The 21,804-nt window shown below is 50.2% G+C and overlaps 1 protein-coding gene across 1 annotated transcript in view; it reads left to right on the top strand.

Moving 5' to 3' along the window:
- RPTOR (regulatory associated protein of MTOR complex 1) overlaps positions 1–21,804 on the top strand; it is a 219,516-nt gene that overhangs the window by 194,594 nt on the left and 3,118 nt on the right. Inside the window, exons 29-34 of the mRNA XM_064150737.1 lie at positions 2,241–2,288; positions 11,108–11,214; positions 15,337–15,464; positions 15,553–15,639; positions 19,512–19,628; positions 20,471–20,600. Coding sequence (XP_064006807.1) covers positions 2,241–2,288; positions 11,108–11,214; positions 15,337–15,464; positions 15,553–15,639; positions 19,512–19,628; positions 20,471–20,600 — 617 coding nt within the window. The remainder of the gene's footprint in view (positions 1–2,240; positions 2,289–11,107; positions 11,215–15,336; positions 15,465–15,552; positions 15,640–19,511; positions 19,629–20,470; positions 20,601–21,804) is intronic.

Below are 21,804 nucleotides of genomic sequence, written 5' to 3'. Positions count from 1 at the left end.
TTCTCTTTAAGATTGTGGAGTTTTGCCCTTTTCTTTCCCTTGTGGTCTTAGGAAGTCTAGGTCTTGTTGCACCTTTGGAGCAATAGAATTAGAATCAGAGGAAGAGAAGGACAGATTTCTTTGTGGAGAGAAAAACAAATGTAGTCACTTCAACAGAGCTATGTGGACCGAGTCCCCCTGGAAATGAGATTATCTTCAGTGGTTATCTTCTGCTACCAAGACCATAGTTGTTGTCCAGCACTGACTCATAAAACTGAAGTTGTATCTTTGAAACTGCAGAGCTCAGGAGTTCTGCTGGAGTTTGTTTGCCCCTACTATTGATTTCCTTCTCTCTTCTCCCACCTTTTTCCTCCATGGTGTGCTCGTCTCTGAATTTAATAGTCATCTTGACAGCAGCCAAGGCACTGGCTTCTCTAGGCACTTTTCCCACTGAGGGAATATGCAAGACCTAAATTCATCCTTTCAAAGCTTGAAAAGCTTCCCTGGGTTGTCTGAGTACTTGGGAGCAAAATGATAGCCTGCTCAGGGGTTGTCTGAGATGGGGGAGCAGACCAGAGGGAGACTCAGAACTTATGCTCTGTAAAGGGCTTGTTTGTGGTGTGCAGCCCAGGGCAAGAGAAATGAGCTGATAGAGCCAGGCTGGTGAGTTAACCTCCTGTGTGGGGAACCTGGAGTAGTTTGGCCCACCCTGGCTGAAACTCAGGGTAGGTGAGTCTTAATTTAAGCAAACTACTATATGGACTCCCCCTTTTTTTTTTTCTCTGGCGTAGGATCTGTTGATTTTGGTTCTGTTTAGGTCTGCACTCGTGGTGCATCAAGAAAGTTTCTTACTACCAAAACTGAGCTGTTCAAAGCAGCATTGGTACCAGGGGCTCCAGTCTAAGCCAGTTGACTGGGGATCCCCAGCACAAGAGGTGGAGGGGGCTGAGAAAAAGATAAACCCCCCCGTTTTTAGGGGGTGTTTCAGTCTGGTGTCTGAAAAGGTGTAGGAAAACCAAAGCATTTTCTATTTGAGCAGTGTAGGAGGAACAGAAACCTGACATGCTCTGAAGCTGTGGTTCTGCAGCAGGAGGCTTTGGGAATTCTGGCAATTTCTATGGAGCAGGGTGTTTGAAGGCTGTGAGAGCAGTGTGAGCTTGCAGAGCAGCACAGACCCATCGCCTGGTGTCTGCCACAAGAGCTTGGCTTGGAGCTGCTCTGCGTTTGTGCTCCTAGGCTGGCTGGGTCATGGGGCTCCCAGACCATCTCTTACGAGGTGGCAGTGCTCATGCTCCTGAACAGAACTGTCCCTTTGTGACAAAGGGAAGCAAGCCCTGGGCCCCTGGTCAGAATGGCTCTGCCCTTGAGAGCAGTTCTGGAATTCAGAAAAAGGCAGAAGTGTGAGCAGCTGCTTCGCAATTACCAACGCCGTCTGCTCAGCCCTTCCCTCCCCCAGCTCTTTGTGTGCTCTCTGCAGATGCCTGCATTGTTTTCCCATCTCCAGTCCTGCAAAGAGAACCAGTACATGACTTCTCAAGGGAACCAGTGTATTGCTTCTAAAGGGCAGGGGCTGAAGGGCTCAGCTCAGACTCTTCCCAAGAACCCAAAGCTCCCTGTGCAAGATTTTCCAGTCTAGCCCCAAGGTGCTTCTCACTTCCCAGTTTGCTGCCGTGCTGGGGGGTTACAGTGGCTAGAAATGCTTCTGTCTGAGGCCAGCTGACCATTTGTGAGCTGTTTCATCAGAGCACTCCAAAATGGTCTGTGCTGTCTGTGTGCTGGTTAGTTCTCTGTCCACTGCAGTGTGGGGCAGAAGCTCCCAGTGCAGCCACCCTCGCTGCAGGGAGCCCAGACTTCTGGGCCAGACACCTCCTGTTCTGTGCTGGGTTGGATTTGTACAGATACATTTCTGTCTGTCACTTCCTGATGGATTTTACTTCAGAACAGGGACCAGATCATGCAAAGGATCGACAGTCTCCTTGTTCAAGAAGAAATGTCAAATCTGTGCTGCTGTCAGCCAGCCAAAATTCTCCCTTCACACATGACAAGTGCCACTGGTGATGGCTTCTCAGGGAATGCTGTGGTTTGAACCAGTGCCTGCTCTCTGGGTGGAAGCATGTGCTGCTCCTGGTGCTTCTGCTTCTCTTTTATGTTCTTTCCTTTAATCTGAGTTGCTTTTTTCTACTACTTTTTAAAGATTTATTTATGCTCTGGCTGACCAACTTACCCTTAGCATCAACCCCTTAATCCCTGTCTTCTCACAGGTCTGGCCCGAAGGGTTTCAATCTATCTTGACAGAAGTAAGCAGGGAGGTGAGTGCTTTCTTTCCTGTTACCTATGATCAGTTGGGGTGGGGAGGTCCTCCTCATCTGGCTTTGGGTTGGTTGGTTGGGTTTTGGCATTATTTGGATGACTGCTGGGTCCTCATAGTTCCTGGAAGGCTTTGCTGCTTCTCCTATTGCTTTGCTCTGTGTCTGTGTCCATAACAGCTCTGTGAGAAGTACAGGGAGGGTCTCTGTGCTACCCAGGGAAGTGCAGCCAGCCAGTGGGAAAAGGGCATCTTCATGTGCTGTGCCCTGAGCTTTCTGCAGTGAGAGGAGCTGTGGGTGGGGTGTACAGGTCTCTCTCTCTCTGTCTTCCAGGAAGATTTCAAAGCCTCCCTGGACAAAAGGGTTTAAATGGCAGGTTCCAAACGTGAAGCACTGTTAAGCTAATGTGGATTTTGCTGGGCTTTATCTGTAACCCCCCCTTTTGCTATAAAGATCATGTGAACAGTAGAAGCTGATGAATCTTTCCCAGGAGGCTTAGAGCAGTGAACTTTTGGCAAGGATATACCTAATAAATGTTACAAATTCTCTTCCTCTCCCGTGGAAGGAAGGTAAATGAACTCCCCAGCCTCCATCTGTGGAAGGCAGTGTCTGCATTGCTCTGGAGCCTGCCCCCCTCCTCTGCTGCCCAGGTCTTCAGGGGAAACAGATGGCAAATGTGTCAGGGCACCTCCGTGTGTGTGCACGTCCGTGGATGCTAATGCTGACGTCGTTATCTGGGGTTGTTCATCAATTATTAATGTTTGCTGACTGATAAGAGCTGAATGTGTCTGTAATGATGAATAGGAGGAAGGTAATTATTGCAGTGGGTGTGATTCAGAGCTCTTTAAGCTTGAGGTCTTTGCAAATCCCTCTCTTAGCGTTCAGAGGCAGAGCGCTGGGATAGAAATTAGAGCTGCCTGGCTCTGCAGGGCACTCAGAAATCCACTGGCAAAGGGAGAGGTTAAAAGTAGGAAGCCTTGGCTGCAGGGAATTCCCAGCTCAGTAAATGAAGCATCCCAACACTGTAAGGACATAACCAACTGCCTTGCTGGGCAGTGCTGCTGGTGCCCAGCAGTCATACTCTGTCCCAAGCACAGACATAACTGGAACAATGAAAAGCATTCAGCAGCACTTCCTGGCCAGGTTGTTCTGGTAGTGCAAAATGCACTTCTCTCCCACTGAAAAAGTCTTTAAAAATGTATGAGATTAGCTCTTTGCTTGACAGGAAAATGCACCAGCAGTGTTTAGTAATATATACTGCTCTGGCCACAGGAGCACAGAGTTTCTGTTCTGTTGTATAACTTTCTGTGAGGGACTTTTACCAAAGGGAAGGCAGGGAACTGTCTTTTCTCACCTCACTGGGTGCTGGGTTTAGGCAGGACTCACAGGCAGTGCTGGGCTGTGGATGAATGGTGAATTAGAGCAATGGCTTAGTGACCCAGATCATGAGGCCACTGTGCAGCTCAGCTCTCTGAAGTTTGTGTGAGTACCAAGCAAGGTCTGCAGCTATTCACAGGCTCACAGGATGTCAGGGTCTCGAAGGGACCCAAAGAGATCATTGAGTCTAACTCCCTGCCAGAGCAGGACCACACAATCTAGCTCAGGTCACACAGGAGCACATCCAGACAGGCCTTGGAAGTCTCCAGAGAAGGAGACTCCACAACCTCTCTAGGGAGCCTGTGCCAGTGCTCTGGGACCCTTACAGGAAAGAAGTTCCTCCTTGTGTTGAGCTGGAACCTCCTGTGCTGCAGCTTACACCCATTGCTCCTTGTCCTGTCCCAGGGAACAAGTGAGCAGAGCCTGTTCCCCCCTCCTGACCCCCAGCCCTCAGGTGTTTATAAACATTGATTAAATCCCCTCTCAGTCTTCTCTTCTCCTGACTAAACAGCCCCAGGTCACTCAACCTCTCCTCATAAGGCAATGTTCCAGTCTCTTGATCATCCTCTTTGGCCCTCATTCAGCATCCTGAAGGCAGCTGAGCTGACAGGAGTCTTGAGATACATTTGGGTGATCCTCTGCCCCTGCTGCTTCACCTCCTGCTGTGTCAGATCTCTTCTGAGGTGTCTCAGCACACGGTGGCACTGCCTGCCCTCAGCATCCCCAAGTGTGCCATAGGAAGGAGGCTGTGTTAACAGGAGAGTGCCTGACCTGTGCCCACCTCCATCCACTGCTGCCTCCTGGGGGTTGTTGGTGCAGATATGTAAACAGCCATAATCTGTCTCACCTCCAGAAAATTTCCACTGATGCCAAGCAAGAAAAAATAAGCAAATACTTGCCAGTTCCCTGCTTCCTTCCTGCTCTCCTGGGGCTTCCAAAACAAAGTGAAAGATGTCAAATACCTGCTTTGCAGAAAAGCAGGACCTTGCTCTCGGGAGGCTCTGCTCTGCTTTGAACAGTGCTGGCTCTCCTGGCAGGCAGTCAGCAATCCAGATGGGAGAGGATGGAGAGGCAGCCAAGGAACCTTCTTAGAAATTGAGCAGCTTACTGAAAGGGAGGTTTCATGGGGAGCTGCTGGGCTTCGGGGCTGCGTGGGGCAGCCTCTGACAGAGGAGCCTTGGCAAAGCTCTGACCTGCAAAAAGAGCTGATCAAATGATCAAACTCCAACAGAGCTTGTACTGGAGAGAGAAAAGTAGAGCTGATTCTTCCTGCATCTCTCCAGGGGTTGGTATCTTGTCCTTTAGGAGTAAGAAGTTTGGGAGAAGCACCTCATTTCTGGTCAGCTTTTTGGATTTTTATTAATGGCAATAAAATAATTGGAGAAACTGCAGCTCCAGGGGGTTCTGTTCTTTTAATTGGATTCCCAGCATCACAGCTACTCTTTCTCTCTTGCTGTGCATAGTCCTTGGCATCAGAAGAGTGACACTATTTGAAAGGATGTTGTAGAAATTAATGATGAGAGAGGTCAGACAACCCTCCCACTGCTTCCTGGAAATTAAACCAGTGCTGTGCCTCATTCCTCAAGCAGGAGGGCCTATGATGGAAATAATAATTTAAAACATCATCAGTCAGGAGCCCAGGTGCTCTTATATTGTGTCCTGTGTAGGTATTCCTGATTTCATTGAAATGCCAAGTAGAGGTTGGCCACGTTCCAGCCACGTTAAAGATCAGTGCAGACGCTGGGAGCAGAGCTGCTTTCCACAGCACTGTTGCATTTATGGCCATTTATACAAGGAGCTGTCCCGTCCAGGCAAGGAGCTGGTGCTCAAGGGGAAGCCTAAGGGAGCAGGCAGAGAAAGTTATAGCTTCAGGAATGGCAGTTGGGATGTCTTGTCTCCTGCATAAACTCAGGTCATAACACTTAGAATCATAGAATCACGCAGGTTGGAAGAGACCTCCAAGCTCAGCCAGTCCAACCTAGCACCCAGCCCTGGCCAATCAACCAGACCATGGCACTAAGTGCCTCATCCAGGCTTTGCTTCAACACTTCCAGGGACAGCGACTCCACCACCTCCCTGGGCAGCCCATTCCAATGCCAATCACTCTCTCTGACAACAACTTCCTCCTAACATCCAGCCTAGACCTCCCCCAGGGCAACTTGAGAATGTGTCCCCTTGTTCTGTTACTGCTTGCCTGGCAGAAGAGACCAACCCCACCTGGCTACAGCCTCCCTTCAGGTAGCTGCAGACAGCAATGAGGTCTGCCCTGAGCCTCCTCTGCTGCAGGCTGCACACCCCCAGCTCCCTCAGCCTTTCCTCACAGGGCTGTGCTCCAGGCCCCTCACCAGCTTCGTTGCCCTTCTCTGGACACCTTCCAGCACCTCAACATCTCTCTTGAATTGATGGGCCCAGAACTGGACACAGCACTCAAGGTGTGGCCTGACCAGTGCTGAGTACAGAGGCAGAATAACCTCCCTTGTCCTGCTGGCCACACTGCTCCTGATCCAGGCCAGAATGGCCTTGGCTCTCCTAGGCACCTGGGCACACTGCTGCCTCATGTTCAGCTACTCTCTACCAGTACCCCGAGATCCCTTTCTTTCTGGCTGCTCTCAGCCACTCTGTCCCCAGCCTGTAGTGCTGCTTGAGGTTGTTGTGGTCAGTGTGTAGAACCCTGCACTTGGCCTTGTTCAATCTCATCCCATTGGCCTCTGCCCACCCTTCCAGCCTGTCAAGATCCCTCTGCAGGGCTCTCCTACCTTCCAGTAGCTCCACACCTGCTCCTAGCTTGGTGTCATCTGCAAACTTACTGATGCTGGACTCAATCCCCTGGTCCAAGTCATCAATAAAGATACAGGATTGGCCCAGCACTGAGCCTTGGGGAACACCACTGCAAGTGCTGGTGGCAAAACTCAAGCCATTGAAAAAACAACCCCTAAACCCTTGAATGTGTTCTCTTCCCAAGCTGTGGAAGATCTCTGGCTCGTTATCTAAGCACATAACAGTCCTTATGTGGAAAATTGGAGTCTCAACTGATGATGCATTGAAAGCAGTGCCTTGCAGGGCTGCCTGTCTCTGGCAGCTGCAGGGTTTCACCTCTGGCCTTTGTCGCATGCTTGCTGTGGCGTCACAGCATCGCCCCCCCAGTTGCTGTGTTTCTGTAAGAGGTGGGAGCTTGGAAGTAGGCTGGTAGGTAATGCAGAGCCTGGCCACGTGGCTCAAGCCAGCAGCTGAGATCTCACAGGTCTGCAGAGTATGCTACCTTCCTCACAGAGTGAGGGTGAGAAGCACTTTCCATGCCAGACATGCAAGCCAAAGCCCAGCAGGTGAGGTGCAGTCTCAGTAGGAACATCCTGGAGAAGGACCTCTGATAATTAAAAAGGAAATGGCAATTACTGTTAAGTCCCACACTTGCTCCTTGTCCCAAAGGACTAGAAATATAACATCTAGACACGAGCCAGTGCTGTGTCATTTCCACCATGGAAATGTTTTCTCGTGCATGGAAATAGTTCAGCTATTTCTGTCTGGCCTCGTACTGGGAGTGTTCCCTTTGAACTGAACATTTCACAGTCAGAGGAGCTTTCCTTCCCACTTACCCTGCTAGCAAACGAGTCAAATATAGGTCCAAAGGCTTTTCTTCTTTCCAGACACCTTTGAATTCTGGTTCAGCATTCCCAGTCCCATCCTGGGCTTCCCTTTCCCACTTTCCTTCACCCATCTCTCTGTCCAGACATCACCTGGGCTGCAGCAAGTGCAGACCTCCAGCCCAGGACTGGTGTTCAGCATAGACACAATTCTTCAGCCAGGACCCACCACCATTCTGGGCTGCAGATGGAGCTGGCTCTGTCTCCCAGTGAGATGTCATGAATTCTCCTCAGCTGTGGCAGTCACTCTGTTATCTCTGCTGCCTGCATTGTGAGGTGCAGTATGAGCATCCTCTGCTCTGACACTGCCCAATCCACCCACCAGTGTGCTTCAGAAGCAGCAGAAATGGTATTTCATGTCTTCTGGAGAGAATAACGAGGCTGCTGTAGGAAAGGGAAGATTCCCTGTTATGGGATGATCAAAAGGCTGCACTTACCTCTTCCACAGAGCAGAGGTCATCAGTTATGTGGGCTGTTTGAGCTGTGTAAGCACTGGCTGCTTGGAAGAGCATGAGGCTTACCAGACACCAGCCTCATCCTCCTTTCTTTCCACCCATGGGCTCTGTCAGCTCCTGGGTTTGGTATGAACCTTTGTCCTGGTTCTCTCTTGTGGTTGTCTCTATGTCATTTTACACAAAGTGAAACCCCTCTGAAGCTTCATCCCTCAGCAAAGCTTTTCCTGATGGTTACCCTCAGTGCTTAAATTCCTCTCAGACCCACCAGGATAAGCACCAAACCCACCAAAATCAGCCCTGAGCATCCACCATCTCCACTTTCCTGCACAGAAAAGCCACCTGGAACCACAGCAGGCTGAGGATTTGCTACCAATCAGACTGAAGCAAAACACTGCCTGCAAACTGGGAGATGTAACTGGGAAATGGGGAGCTTTAACGCTGCATAAGAGCACATTGCCTGCTTAACTCCATCAGTGATGGAAATGGCAATATCTGTCTGGGCCTGCCAGGTTTATCTTGTCACATGGGCCATAAACAGGATGACAAATGAAAACACTTCAGTGATGTTTATCATCTAAATCACTGCCTGCTTGTTTGCCTCGGATCTCTAGCAGCCCTCCGAGCTGCCAGGCAATCTGAAGTAACAATCAATTTGACTCGCAAAGATAAAGATGCAAGCTCTCAGCTTAGCCCAGAGGCCTGAGTTTCCTGCAGGAAGATGACAAACTGTCAATAAATGTCACTAATCTTCTTAGTGATCTGCAGAAAAGGGCTTGGGGGGCAATGCTGAGTGGGGGAGATGGGCGAAATGTTTGAGTTGGATCTGTGCAAAACCAGGTCCTGTTGCTGTCTTTGAAGAGAATTTGGTGTTCCTAAAACATCTCTTGTTTTCCTTTGAGCCCTGCCCAGGTGTTTGTTTAGGTGTAAAGTACTCATTATAGAATCACAGAGTTGTAGGGATTGGAAGGGACCTCTGGAGATTAGAATCATAGAATCATAGAATCAACCAGGTTGGAAGAGACCTCCAAGATCATCCAGTCCAACCTAGCACCCAGCCCTATCCAGTCATCTAAATGCCTCATCCAGGCTTTGCTTGAACACCTCCAGGGGATGGTGACTCCACCACCTCCCTGGGCAGCCCATTCCAATGGCAAATCACTCTCTCTGTGAAGAGATTACCAAGTCCCAGCTCCCCTGCCAAAGCAGAGTAACTTAGGGCAGGTCACACAGGAACATCTCCAGGCAGTCCCCGCGGTCACTGCCTTTGTTACTCTGGTGACAAAGAGCTCATTGAAGTAGGTTTAAATTTCCTCCTGGGGCTAATTCCTAGCAGTAAATTGAGTCGAATTCACTTCTGTACCTTCTGGACAAGCAAGTTGTAGAGTGGCAATAGAGGAACTGTAGGCAACTACGAACGGCTGGGAGCAGGAGCCTGCAGTCCTGGTGCATTGCAGAGTACTTTCTGATGCTGGGTTCATGTGGTTATAAAACATTTCTCGGCACCAGAGTCCGTTTGGCATGGATGAGAGGATGAACTGCTGCTCTGTGAGGCAGGGCTGCTGCTGCTGCCTCTGCTGGAGGGAGATCCCTGCCAGGGGAGGTGAAAACAGCCACAAAAAACCGAGCAGTGTCTGCTTCCCTCGTGTAGTGCTCCTGGGGTTCTTGATTTGTGTTTTTAGTGTATGAGTAAGAGTCTCCCTGGAAAATCCATAGATCTGGGGCTGGTCAGCCTTTGCAGCATGAAAAAAAAAGCTGAAGATAATTGGTGTGCAGCTCCCTGCTTTAAGCAAAAATGTTTCTGTGCTGTGGAGGCGGCTCAAAGGTACAGAGAAATCCCTTCTAATTAACTGCACAGGAACTGTTCCTCTGAGATTCCTCCCTGCAAGTCAGGGGCTTCGTTGCCAGCTATTTCCTGAGTCCCAGAACCTGGTTTGTTCTGATGCTTGTGTGCTCTGTGCTTAGGAGAGCCAGCTCGCTTCATGGCTTTGGGACATCTTACTCCCCAAGCTGGGAAAGGAGGAAACAGAGAATTATAGAATCACTCAGGTTGGAAGGGACCTCCAAAGGTCATCCAGTCCAGCCTCCCTGCAGTCAGCAGGCACATTCTCAACTAGATCAGGTTGCCCAGAGCCCCATTGAGCCTCACTTTGAATATCTCCAGGGATGGGGCCTCAACTTCTGGGTTCCACTGCTCAACCACCCTCCTCGTAAAGAACTTTTTCCTGACATCCAATCTAAATCTCCTCTTCTCTGATGTAAAACCATGGCACACACTTACTCTTCTCTGGAAATTGTCATCCCATTTGAGGTCATGAGTTCACACAGTTTGCCAACCTGCCTGTAAGCAAGTGCCTACAGCAGGTGTCTGGGGGGCAGAAAAGCCTTTGTAGGTCTCCTACAGCATGAGTGGGAGGTTCTGCTGAACTTCACCTAAGCAGTCATGAAGTGGTTTGGTTTGGAAGGGACCTCCAAAGGTCATCTACTCCAAACTCCTTGCAGTCAGCAGAGACATCCTCCCCTAGATCAGGTTGCCCAGAGCCTTGTCTGGCCTGACCTTCAGTATCTCCAGGAACGAGACCTCAGCTACTTCCCTGGGCAACCTATTCCGGTGTTGCACCACCCTCATGGTGCAGAACTTGTTGCTAACATCCAATCTAAATCTGCCCTTCTCTAGTTTGAAGCCATTGCCTCTCATCCTATCACTGCAGGCCTTTGCAAACAATCAGTTTATGCCCTCAAAGATGAGGAGCAAAAGCTCTCATAAAGGCATTTTAGCTGGTGTAATTGCACGGTGTTCCCTCCCTATCTGTCCTTGTTGCAAATTGGTTTTCACTCCTACCAAGCTGCTTAATTCACTATCTTGCAGCAGTCACTTTGCTGTTCCTTGTTTAGAAACACCTCCCCTTAGGCACCTATTTCTGTTAGAATGAGGAATCCTGGTAATCCAGAGGCTCTGGAGCCCTGCTGTGTGAGATGTCACTGCTTTAGCCTCCTTCAGTCACCATTTAATCCTGTGTTCTCAGAAAGAGGGAGATCCTGGACAAAGGTTCCCTTGGGAAGTCCCCAGCTGCTTGGCCAGGTCCCTGTGTGGCCTCCTTTACCTGCCTGAAGGGCTGTCTGCACCTCGGCTTTTCTAAGCTAGACAAAGGGGGGGTCAAAGACATCTTTTGAGCTCAAATCCAGACCCAGCTGCTCTGATCCCCTTTGGAGGAGGCCTGGATGTGTGTGGCTGTAATTTCGTGTTTCCTCTGGCACCCATGAGCTCCTGAAGCCACTGCTCTAATTAGTGCAGCTCTGCCTGTGCCGATACAGAGAGTAATTTGCACACCCTGCCTGTGTTTTACCTTAGGAGCAGGAATGGTGGTCGACTGGGAACAAGAAACCGGGCTCCTGATGACATCAGGAGATGTGAGGATAATCAGGATCTGGGACACAGACCGGGAAATGAAAGTACAGGTAACATCTACACCTTTGTCCCCTTCCCCTTTTCCCTCCCAGAGCACGTCCTGCGCCGTGCCTTACCCCCTGCACAGCCAAAGCATCCAAGACTTGTCTGTGGAGAGCTGACAGGTTCTGGAATTCTTCCTTTCCTGCCTCAGAGTCGTGTTAAAAGACAAATAAATTGCAGCCATATGTTCTGAGCGTGTCAGGGCTTTTCCTGCAAGCTGCTGTGACTGCAGCATGTGAGAAAGGTGAGGCTGTGGAAGCCAGGAGCAGGCAGTGGGATGGAGGTGGTGCTTCCTGTTAGCACATTCCTGAAACAGTGTAGAAATTCTGGAGGAAAGGTAGTGGTGAGTGAGGTCAGTGGTGGAGCATTTGGGCTTAGCTCTGCTTCTCCAGGATGCACACAGAGCTGGCTACAGAGCAAGGCTGGGCACATGCCTGCTAGCCACAGGTCTGTTTCAGGAAAGCTGCATCCACACAAGGAGCACTAACAGACCTGCTCAGCCCACTCCTGAGTCAAGGCCCCTGTGCTCACCAGGACAGAAACAGGAGCACTTCCTCACCACGCCCACGTTGCCTGCAGGCAGCAGAATCGTTGCCAGCTCAGACCAGGCTGACTGAAATCAGAGGTTTGCTCGGTGCTGTTTGACCCCAGGTATCCAAGGATGGAGATACCTGTGAGCCTGCTGCAGCTCTGTCAGGGCCTCCCAGGGGAGCTCTGCAGAGCCAGCACTGGGCACCCCAGGGTGTTCACATCTCGCTTCTGCAGTGAGGCAGTGCCAGAGCCATACTGCAGTTGCTCCTGACTTTCTGTGCAGTGAGACAGGGCAGAGGCACTGCAAGAAGAGGAGGCTCAGGGGTGACCTCGTTGCTGCCTACAACTACCTGAAAGGAGGTTGTAGCCAGGTGGGGTTGGTCTCTTCTGCCAGGCAACCAGGGGACAGAGTCTCAAGCTGTGCCAGGGGAGGTCTAGGCTGGATGTTAGGAGGAAGGTGTTGTCAGAGAGAGTGATTGGCATTGGAATGGGCTGCCCAGGGAGGTGGTGGAGTCACTGTCCATGGGGGTGTTGAAGCAAAGCCTGGATGAGGCACTTAGTGCCATGGTCTGGTTGACTGGACAAGGCTGGGTGCTAGGCTGGACTGGCTGAGCTTGGAGGTCTCTTCCCACCTGGCTGATTCTATGATTCTGTAATTCTAAGTGCTGCTGTCAGTGGGAATCAGGTACAAGTTCCTCAGAAATTAGAAGCAGCTGGTCTGTGAGAATGGAGTCAAAGTAAACTGGTTTTCAAAGCTTCTAGAAATTAATTACCCTTCAATGAACATTAATTACAGCCCTTTGACCCTGCAATGCAGGATGCTAAAGCCTATCTTAATCTCAATTACTTCCACGTTTTGTTTTTTGCTGTGTAAATGGGGGAACAGCAAAACTCAGGAGGTGAAAATGGTCGAGATTACAATGATTAATGATTGGGAAGTATCTGAAAAAGTATCTTTCACAAAAAAAAAAAAAAAAAAAAGCTGTTTCTCTTTTAATTGCAAAAATTGGTTGTGTTGAAATTCGAGTGATTGAAACTTCCTGACTCAGTAGGGCTGGAAAAGTGAAACTCAGCACAAAGAGCGGCAGAGCTGTGTAATCCCAGCTAATAACGGAGCCTTCCCACTCTTTGAACTTCAGAAAGTGCACCTCTGGAAGTGTTGGGGCTGTAGCTGAGGAAGCAAATCCTTCATTTTCACTTCTGCTGATCGTTCCTGCTTCAAAGGCAGGAGCTGGCTTTCGGCAGAGGAGCTGCTGAGAACAGCCCTAAAGGTTGGTGCCTCCAGCCAGCAGCTGCTGCGGCTGTGAAGAGCAGCTGGGAAAGGTGAATGTGCATAGAAGCAGGGATAGGACTGAAGTGTGAAATGAGCCAATGCCTCCTGATTGCTGCCCTGCTTTGTCAGTGCTGCTTCCTTGCCTTTCACTTGTTCTGATTGAAAATGTTTTTTCCTCACAGCAGCCATAGGTATTACACCAAACCATTATGAGCTTACAGCAGGCATAAGAATGGGGGAAGAAGTCAGAGCCATACCATGTTCCCAGTACAGCTGTCCTTGCAAGCTCCTCCAGCCTTCTTCTCTGTCCACAGAGCACTGGAACAGGCTCCCCAGGGGGGTTGTGGAGTCTCCTTCTCAAGAGACTTTCAAGCCCTGTCTGGATGCATTCCTGTGTGACCTGCACTAGATTATCACAGAATCACAGAGTGTCAGGGGCTAGAAGTGATCTCAAAAGCTCATCCAGTCCAACCCCCCTGCCAGAGCAGGAGCTCCTATGGCAGATCACACAGGAGCATATCCAGGCAGGTTTTGAGTGTCTCCAGAGAGGGAGACTCCACAACCCCCCTGGGCAGCCTGTTCCAGAGCTCTGTCACCCTTGCAGTGAAAAAAAATCGTCCTCATGTTTAAATGAAACTTCCTGTGCCTCAGCTTCCACCCATTGCTCCTTGTCCTGTCACTGGGCATCACCCAGCAGAGCCTGGCTCCAACCTGGCACTCATCCTTTACATATTTATAAACATTAATGAGGTCAGTTATGGTCCTGCTCTGGCAGGGGGGGTGGTCTTGATGAGCAGTGGTCAGGCCACACCTTGAGTGCTGTGTCCAGTTCTGGGACCCTCAATTCAAGAGAGATGTTGAGATACTGGAATGTGTCCAGAGGAGGGAGACAAAGCTGGTGAGAGGCCTGGAGCACAGCCCTGTGAGGAGAGGCTGAGGAAGCTGGGGGTGTGCTGCCTGCAGAAGAGGAGGCTCAGGGGTGACATCATTGCTGTCTGCAACTACCTGAAGGGAGGCTGCAGCCAGGTGGGGTTGGTCTCTTCTTCCAGGCAAGCAGCAACAGAGCAAGGGGACACAGTCTCAAGTTGTGCCAGGGGAGGTCTCGTCTGGATGTTAGGAGGAAGTTGTTGTCAGAGAGAGTGATTGGCATTGGAATGGGCTGCCCAGGGAGGTGCTGGAGTCACCGTCCCTGAAGGTGTTCAAGAGAAGCCTGGATGAGGCACTTAGTGCCATGGTCTGGTTGACTGGATAGGGCTGGGTGCTAGGTTGGACTGGATGATCTTGGAGGTCTCTTCCAACCTGGTTGATTCTATGATTTTATGATCTCTGGAGGTCACTTCCAACCCCTAGCATCCTGTGATCCTGTAATCTCTTTTAATACACAATGTGTATTATCTAGTGAGATAACCCTGGGTCTGCTCATCCTATGGCCTAAAGCAGTGACTGATAGGTGACCCAGCACTGGCTTGCTCTATCTTGTATAAGTGATTCTCTTGTGCTGTGTTGTAGCTGGGCAGCTTGTTGTGTTCTTCACTATGACACTGGCACGGGTAGCCCAGGCTGGATGTGGCTCTGAGCAACCTGATCTAGTGTGAGGTGTCCCTGCCCATGCCAGGGGGCTTGGAACTGGATGATCTTTGAGGTCCAGCCCTGACAATTCTGTGATTTGTGGCTCAGACACATGGCAGCAGCAGTGACTTAGTCCCAGAGTCACCACCTCCTCTTTCCTGGCCACATCAAGAGCACCTGAAGGAAGACTCCACAGTGCCTCAGTGTTGTGAGTGACCAGTGGAAATCCTTGGGACTGGTTTACAGAAGGGGGAGGGAAGAGGAGCTGCCCAGGTTGGTGGTGGAGTCACCCACCCTGGATGTGTTTAAGGGTCGTTTGGGTGTGGGGCTTAGGGCTATGGCTTAAGGTGAATCTTGTAGAGCAGCACAGGAGGTTCCAGCTCAACACAAGGGGGAACTTCTTTACTGTAAGGGTCCCAGAGCAGTGGTACAGGCTGCCCAGAAAGGTTGTGGAGTCTCCTTCTCTGGAGACTTTCAAGCCCTGTCTGGATGTATTCCTGTGTGCCCTGAGTGAGATTGTGTGGTCCTGCTCTGGCAGGGAGTTGGACTCGATGATCTCTTTGGGTCCCTTCCAAGCCCTGACATCCTGTGAGCCTGTGAGTAGGGTTAGAGGTTGGACTTGTTGATCCTGAGGGGTCTTTTCCAACCTGGATGTTTCTGTGATTCTGTGACTGTGTTCTTGGAGGTTTAGGACCTTGTCTGTAGTGAGGCACACAGGTCATGGTCTCAGCCTGGTGTTGGTGTGCTCTCCCCTCAGGATATCCCCACTGGAGCTGACAGCTGTGTGACCAGCCTCTCGTGTGACTCGCACCGCTCTCTAATCGTGGCAGGGCTGGGTGATGGCTCCATTCGTGTCTTTGACAGGAGGATGGCTCTGAGCGAGTGGTAACTACCTGCCCTTCCCAAGCTTGTAGGGATCCTCATGTTTCCTCCTCCTTCTTCCCATCAAAATCTTTCTCTGCTCATTCTCCAGCCGTGTCATGACCTACCGAGAGCACACAGCCTGGGTGGTGAAAGCCTACTTGCAGAAGCATCCTGAAGGCAACATCATGAGTGTCAGGTAGGAAAGATTTTACTGTTGGAGGTGTGGTTTTTTTTTCTTAAACAAGAGTTTGTTTTTCTGTTTAAATTCTGCCTCTGCTATTTCAAGAGGTCAGAGGGTAAAGCTCTTCAGTTTGCTTCAGTAATTAAGTCCCGCTCCAGACTTGGTGGAGAGAAGGCAGGAAGAAATGTGAAGCTTTCTTTGGAAGCCTGTTTAGTGTGGTTGGAGAGTAAACAAGGAGGCATCTTTGCTGAAATCACTATCACGAGGCATGTGAGGGAGGAATCAGGTGAACCAGAAACCTAAAGCTAGCTCTAGTGTATCTTAGGGTGGTTGTTCTTGATTGCCAACATCTCTGGAGGGTCATTTACGAGGGAACAGGAGAAGAAAAGTTGATGTTGCATCTGTTGGGCATATTGCTATGCAGGATTACTTTGCTGTCTAGCAATTTTCTACACATAAATCCATTTTTGCTGCCTGGTAAATACTGTGGAGAGAGCAGCATATACTTATTTGGCCATTAAAGAACAGCAGACTATAATTTATCGCCACAAAGCCACTGTATGCACACAAAAGAGGCTCTTTTTTCTTGATTACAAAAGGAAAACAAAACAGTTTTCTGGGATTCTGATCATCCCTGAAGTGGAGGATGGGCCAGCAAAAATGTATTAAGATTTTCAGAAAGGGGATTATGTGATGCAGCTGCCAGATTTGTCCAGCTCCCATATTAGAGTTTTTAATCTTCCTTTCTGTAATCTCCTTCAACAATCCCAGGGGTCAGGCCTGTATGCTTGGCCAGCCTGGCTCTGAAAGCTCTTTTTCTCCCTCTCCTCAGAGCCTTTGGCCAGCCTGGCTCTGAAGGCTCTTTTTCTCCCTCTCCTGAGCCTTTGGCCAGCCTGGCTCTGAAGGCTCTTTTTCTCCCTCTCCTGAGCCTTTGGCCAGCCTGGCTCTGAAGGCTCTTTTTCTCCCTCTCCTGAGCCTTTGGCCAGCCTGGCTCTGAAGGCTCTTTTTCTCCCTCTCCTGAGCCTTTGGCCAGCCTGGCTCTGAAGGCTCTTTTTCTCCCTCTCCTGAGCCTTTGGCCAGCCTGGCTCTGAAGGCTCTTTTTCTCCCTCTTCTGTGCCTTTGGCCAGCCTGGCTCTGAAGGCTCTTTTTCTCCCTCTCCTCAGAGCCTTTTCCAGCATGTGGTGCTTTCTCTCAGGGTTGAAGAGGTATGAGACAACATTGTGCTTCCAAATGCAGGTCTGGTCTCATCCCCAAGGGACTCAGTTTGTTGAGACAAGCCACCTAGGTCTTCAGTTCACTCTCTTACTCAGCTGACAGCAAGATCCCAGAAAAACAAACATTTAGGATGTAGCTATTCCCTAAAAGCCTTGAAGGTGCTGTGTTGCTTGTGGGACAGCTCCTTGAACCTCAGCAGAACTTCTCTGGACCAGAGGCAAGAGTTTGTAGCACAGATGGGGTGCCCGAGCTGGGTGCTGGCTCTGCATTGCCCAGTGCTGTTTCACCACATGATGCTGTGTTCAGCCACTCTGATCCATGTGCTCATGGCTCCACTCATTACCCAGCAGCTCTGCTCCTGTCAGGCTGACAACAATGCCAGGAAAGGTCCTAAACACCTTCCTAATGTGCTGGGTTAGTAGCTTAGCTGCTCATGACTTGCTGTGGCCTGTGTGTGTGGCTGTGGTGTGTTTTGTGCTGTAGTCCCTCAGCACAGAACCTCACTTCCGTGCCAGAGCTCTTGCATGGTCTTCCAATACCTTCAGAACCATTTCCAAGCCTTAGTAAGGTTCAGAGGTTTAAGTGAATTTATTGCATATTTAGCCTCTCTCAAAGAGCAGCTCCATCTATTTTCAGGGCCTAAATCAACCTCAGTTTGTCTTGAATTTAACTGGAGATGCAACTTCTTCTAATGATGCCAGTCATCAGTAATCATGCCTTTTGGTCAGCATTGGGTAGTCCAGAGGTAAGGGAGCTGAAGGCAATACACTGCTTTTGCCTTCGTTGTTGTTGACCCTGTGGATCCACAGTTCTGTGGCCATCAGTGCCTTGGAGAACATCAGAGAACCATGGAATTGCTTTGTTTGGAAAAGACTTCTGAGATCATCCAGTCCAACCACCAGCCTAACATCACCGTGGCCACTGAACCACATCCCACAGTGCCAACCTTTTCCTGAACACCTCCAGAGATGGTGACCCCCCCCCACCTCCCTGGGTGCCAAAAGCTTTACTTCTGCTGCCAGCAGAACAAGGCCTAATGAGTTGATTTTTTTATTTGATTTCCAGAATAATCTTAGAATCATAGAATGGTTTAGGTTGGAAGGGACTTCAAAGCTCAGCCAGTTCCAACCCCCCGCCATAGGCAGGGACACCTCCCACTAGAACAGGTCACTCAAGGCCTCATCCAACCTGGCCTTGAACCCCTCCAGGGAGGGAGCAGCCACAGCCTCCCTGGGCAACCTGTGCCAGTGTCTCACCACCCTCACTGGAAAAAACCCTTTCCTAACATCTAGTTTGAATCTTCCCTCTGCCACTTTAAACCCTTTGCCCCTCATCCTGTCATTACAAGCCCTTGTCAATAGTCCCTCCCCAGCCTTCCTGTAGTCCACTTCAGATACTGGAAGGCCACTCCAAGGTGTCCTTGAAGCCTTCTCTTCTCCAGGTTGTAGAGCCCCAACCTTTGCAGCCTGCCCTCATAGCAGAGCTGCTGCAGCCCTCTGAGCATCTTGGTGGCCTCCTCTGGACTGGCTCAAACAGTTCCATGTCCTTCTTGTGCTGGGGGCTCCAGAACTGCACCCAGGACTCCAAGTGGGGTCTCAGGAGAGCAGAGGGGTCAGAATCTCCTCCCTTGCCCTGCTGCCCACACTGCTCTTGCTGCAGCCCATCACAGGGTTGCTGTCTGGGCTACAGTGGCACTGCAGGCTCATGTTGAGCTTTTCATCAACCCAAACTCCCAGGGCCTTTTCCTCAGGGCTGCTCTCAGCCATTCCCTGCCTGGCCTGGAGCTGTGCTTGGGATTACACTAACCCAGGTGCAGAACCTTACCCTTGGCCCTGTTGAATTTCATGAGCTTAGCCTGGGCACAACTCTGCAGCCTGTCCAGGTCCCTCTGGGTGGCTTCCCTGCCCTCTAACAAGTCAACTGTGCCACACAGTTTGGTGCCATCTGCAAGAAGCTTTGTTTGTCTTCATGCACACTAGTCAACCAGCAGCTCAGAAGAGCAGAAGTACCAGAGCAACATCTTCAGTCCTCAGTTCCAGGGCTGCAGGAGAAGATACACCTTCTTCACTTCTAGCAGCTGTGATTCTCCTGATGTATTTCAGAGGCATCACTTAACAAGAAATCATTTGTGTCTGAAAGGTGCTTGATGTACCAAGGAAAGCATCTTGCCACTACCACTCTTGCTTTCCTCACCATTAGCAGGACTGACACATGGCCTGAGCATGAGCAGGCTCTGTTATGCTTGGTCGCAGAGTACTTTGGACAGCCAAGGCCTGTGCATCTGTGCCCACGTTTGGTGTAATGGATGCTACCAGCAGATCCCATCTGGTTAGGGGTTCCTAATACAATTTCCTAGTGTGAGCAGGAACAGGAATTGGGGTCTGACATGCAGCTCAGTGTATTGAGTATGACACAGCACTAAAGGTTTTTGCAGCCTTGACGAGCTGGAAGCAATAAAAGTAATAATGGATTGCTCCTGAGGGCAGAGGCAGAGCTGTTCGCACAGCTCTTAATGTGCTGTGGTTGGTACCAGCTCTGAGTGACACTGGTGGGAGTTCTGCTGTGCTGATGGAGAAGGTGGAGGTCTTTATCTCCTCAGTCCTGCTTTTCTGATGGAGGTGCAGGATCTGGTTTGGGAACAGCCTGACCTTGTGAAACTTGTGTGTTGGCAGTGTGAACGGAGATGTGCGGTTCTTTGACCCCCGGATGCCAGAGTCCATGAAGGTCCTTCAGATAGTCAAAGGGCTGACAGCCCTTGACATTCACCCACAAGCCAACCTCTTTGCATGGTAAGTTCTCATTTCATCTCCTGCATCCATCAGGGGACAGACTCTTTTCAGTGGTGCCCAGTACCAGGGCAAGGGGCAACAGTCACAAGCTAGAACACAGCGAGTTCCACCTAAACACAAGTAAAAGCTTCTTCACTTTGAGGATGGCAAAGCCCTGGAGCAGGATGCCCAGAGAGGCTGTGGAGTCTCCTTCTCTGGAGAGATTCCAAACCCACCTGAACAGTCCAGAGCAATCTGCTCTGGGTTACCCTGGTTGTAGCAGGGAAGTTGGACTAGATGATCTCCAGAGGTCACTTCCAACCCCGCACCGTGCTGGGACTTTGTGATCCCTGGAGTGAACAGAGAAGCCAGTTTGTCTCTGCAGACATCATTCATGGGGTTTTGTTGGGTTTGGGGTTTTGATGCAGCTTCCTTCCCATGTTTGCAGCTCAGAAATGTTATCAGTTGCTTGCATTAGTGAAGCCTTTTCACTGGTGACTGGCAGTGATGGTGGAGGGTCTCACACTCTTATGTCAGGTCCTTGTTTTGAGGCTCTGAATGGGAAGCAGCAGCTGCTCCACAGCCATCTCAGAGATGGTTGAGGGATCTGCTCCCAGCATGTGTGTGCATCATCTTCTCACATTTTCCTATCTCAGTGTAAGAGGTACCTCTGGCTGCAGCCCTTCTGGAGGTCTCTGCACTGAGGTTGCCATGGTATGGTTGAAGTCAGTCTCCCCATTTACAAGGACACTGGTTTGATGTGCATCTCAAGTTGACCCAGCTGGAGAAGAGGGCTGTAGGCAGCACTATTGTTGTTCCCATGGCACTCTGGGTGGCCTCATCTTCTCTTGATTCCTTTCCAGTGGCTCAATGAATCAGTTCACTGCAATCTACAATGGCAATGGGGAGCTGATCAACAACATCAAATACTACGATGGTTTCATGGGACAGAGAGTTGGAGCCATCAGCTGCCTGGCTTTCCATCCTCACTGGGTCTGTATTCTCTGTCTTTATGGAATTGGTGTTTCTTAGTTAATGTCCCTGTTGGAAGAGGAAGAGGCACAGAGACTCCTCTAGCACAGCAAGATGCTGCCCAGCCTTGTTTTCCAAGGGTGCTTTGAGCCTAACTTGGCTCAGCTCCTTGGTGCTTGTCCTCCAGGTGTCCCAGACAACCGTGCTGGTGGTGCTGCCAGTTTGTGACGTTCACCTGAGACTAGCACAGGACTCCCACCAGCTAAGCCCTTTTAACTTGCAGACCAATTTGATGTACTGTTCCCATTTCCTCCCATCAGCCTGACCCTGCTCAGCTCTGCGGTTCTTGCCACAGCGGTCGTCCGAGCTGAATTTGCCTGGAGCTGAGTGGAGAGGAGCAGCTTCTCACTTCCAGCACACAACATTTGATGTGCTTATTTATTCTGTGCCTCTTCTCTTGCAGCTGGTGGGCTCACCCTTGTGTCCCTTGGGGCTGCTTTTACACTGCCTTACGTAAGGCTTTAGGAAGACCTGGTGCTGTGCACGTCAGGAAAAGGAGAGAACTGCAGAAATTAAAGGCATAAGCTGCTGAAGTCTCAAATGAATCAGAGTAGAAAGGACATGTTGGAATATGTCACAGCTGAGGTGGCTCTGCAGTAGTTGTTAGAGACAGGATCTGGTTCCTCCTTAATTAGGAGGCAGGTGCCCATCTGCTTTATGGACTTCTGCTCACCCGGAGATGAGAGTAAATGAAGGAGATTGAAAGCTTGAGAGAAGGACGTGAAGGGGTAGGAGAATCAGGAGGAGGTTAAAGAAGGCATTTAGACAGAGAGTTATTTTAGAAACCTGCAGATCAGAACACAAATATTTAATATGGAATGGGAATGACAAAGGGAGGGGAGGGAGAGCATCCTGCAGGCAGCGAGGTTAGAGGAGAGCTCAGCTCCTCGGGCTTGCAGAGCCACCTTGCAGACCCGCAGGTTGCAGGGGGTGGGGGGTGGAGAAAGAAGGAGCTGAGCATTACAAATGTTTTGCTCTTTCAATAAGCAAACAAACCAAGCCCTGTCCAGCCCAGGCCCCCACGGCTGGGGTTGTTCTGGGCCTCTCACTGGAGGGGATGCTCATTTCCAGTCCAGGCCGGTTCCTAACGAGCAGATTTGCAGTCGTTTAGAAAAATTATGTCAGCAGTTGGCAACTAATAGTCGCCATCATTTTTTTTCCCCCT

The sequence above is a fragment of the Pogoniulus pusillus genome, chromosome 11 (assembly GCF_015220805.1).
Source record: "Pogoniulus pusillus isolate bPogPus1 chromosome 11, bPogPus1.pri, whole genome shotgun sequence".
NCBI lineage: Eukaryota > Metazoa > Chordata > Aves > Piciformes > Lybiidae > Pogoniulus > Pogoniulus pusillus.
Note: the sequence above shows the minus strand (reverse complement) of the source record. Positions and strands in the feature narration are given on the sequence as shown.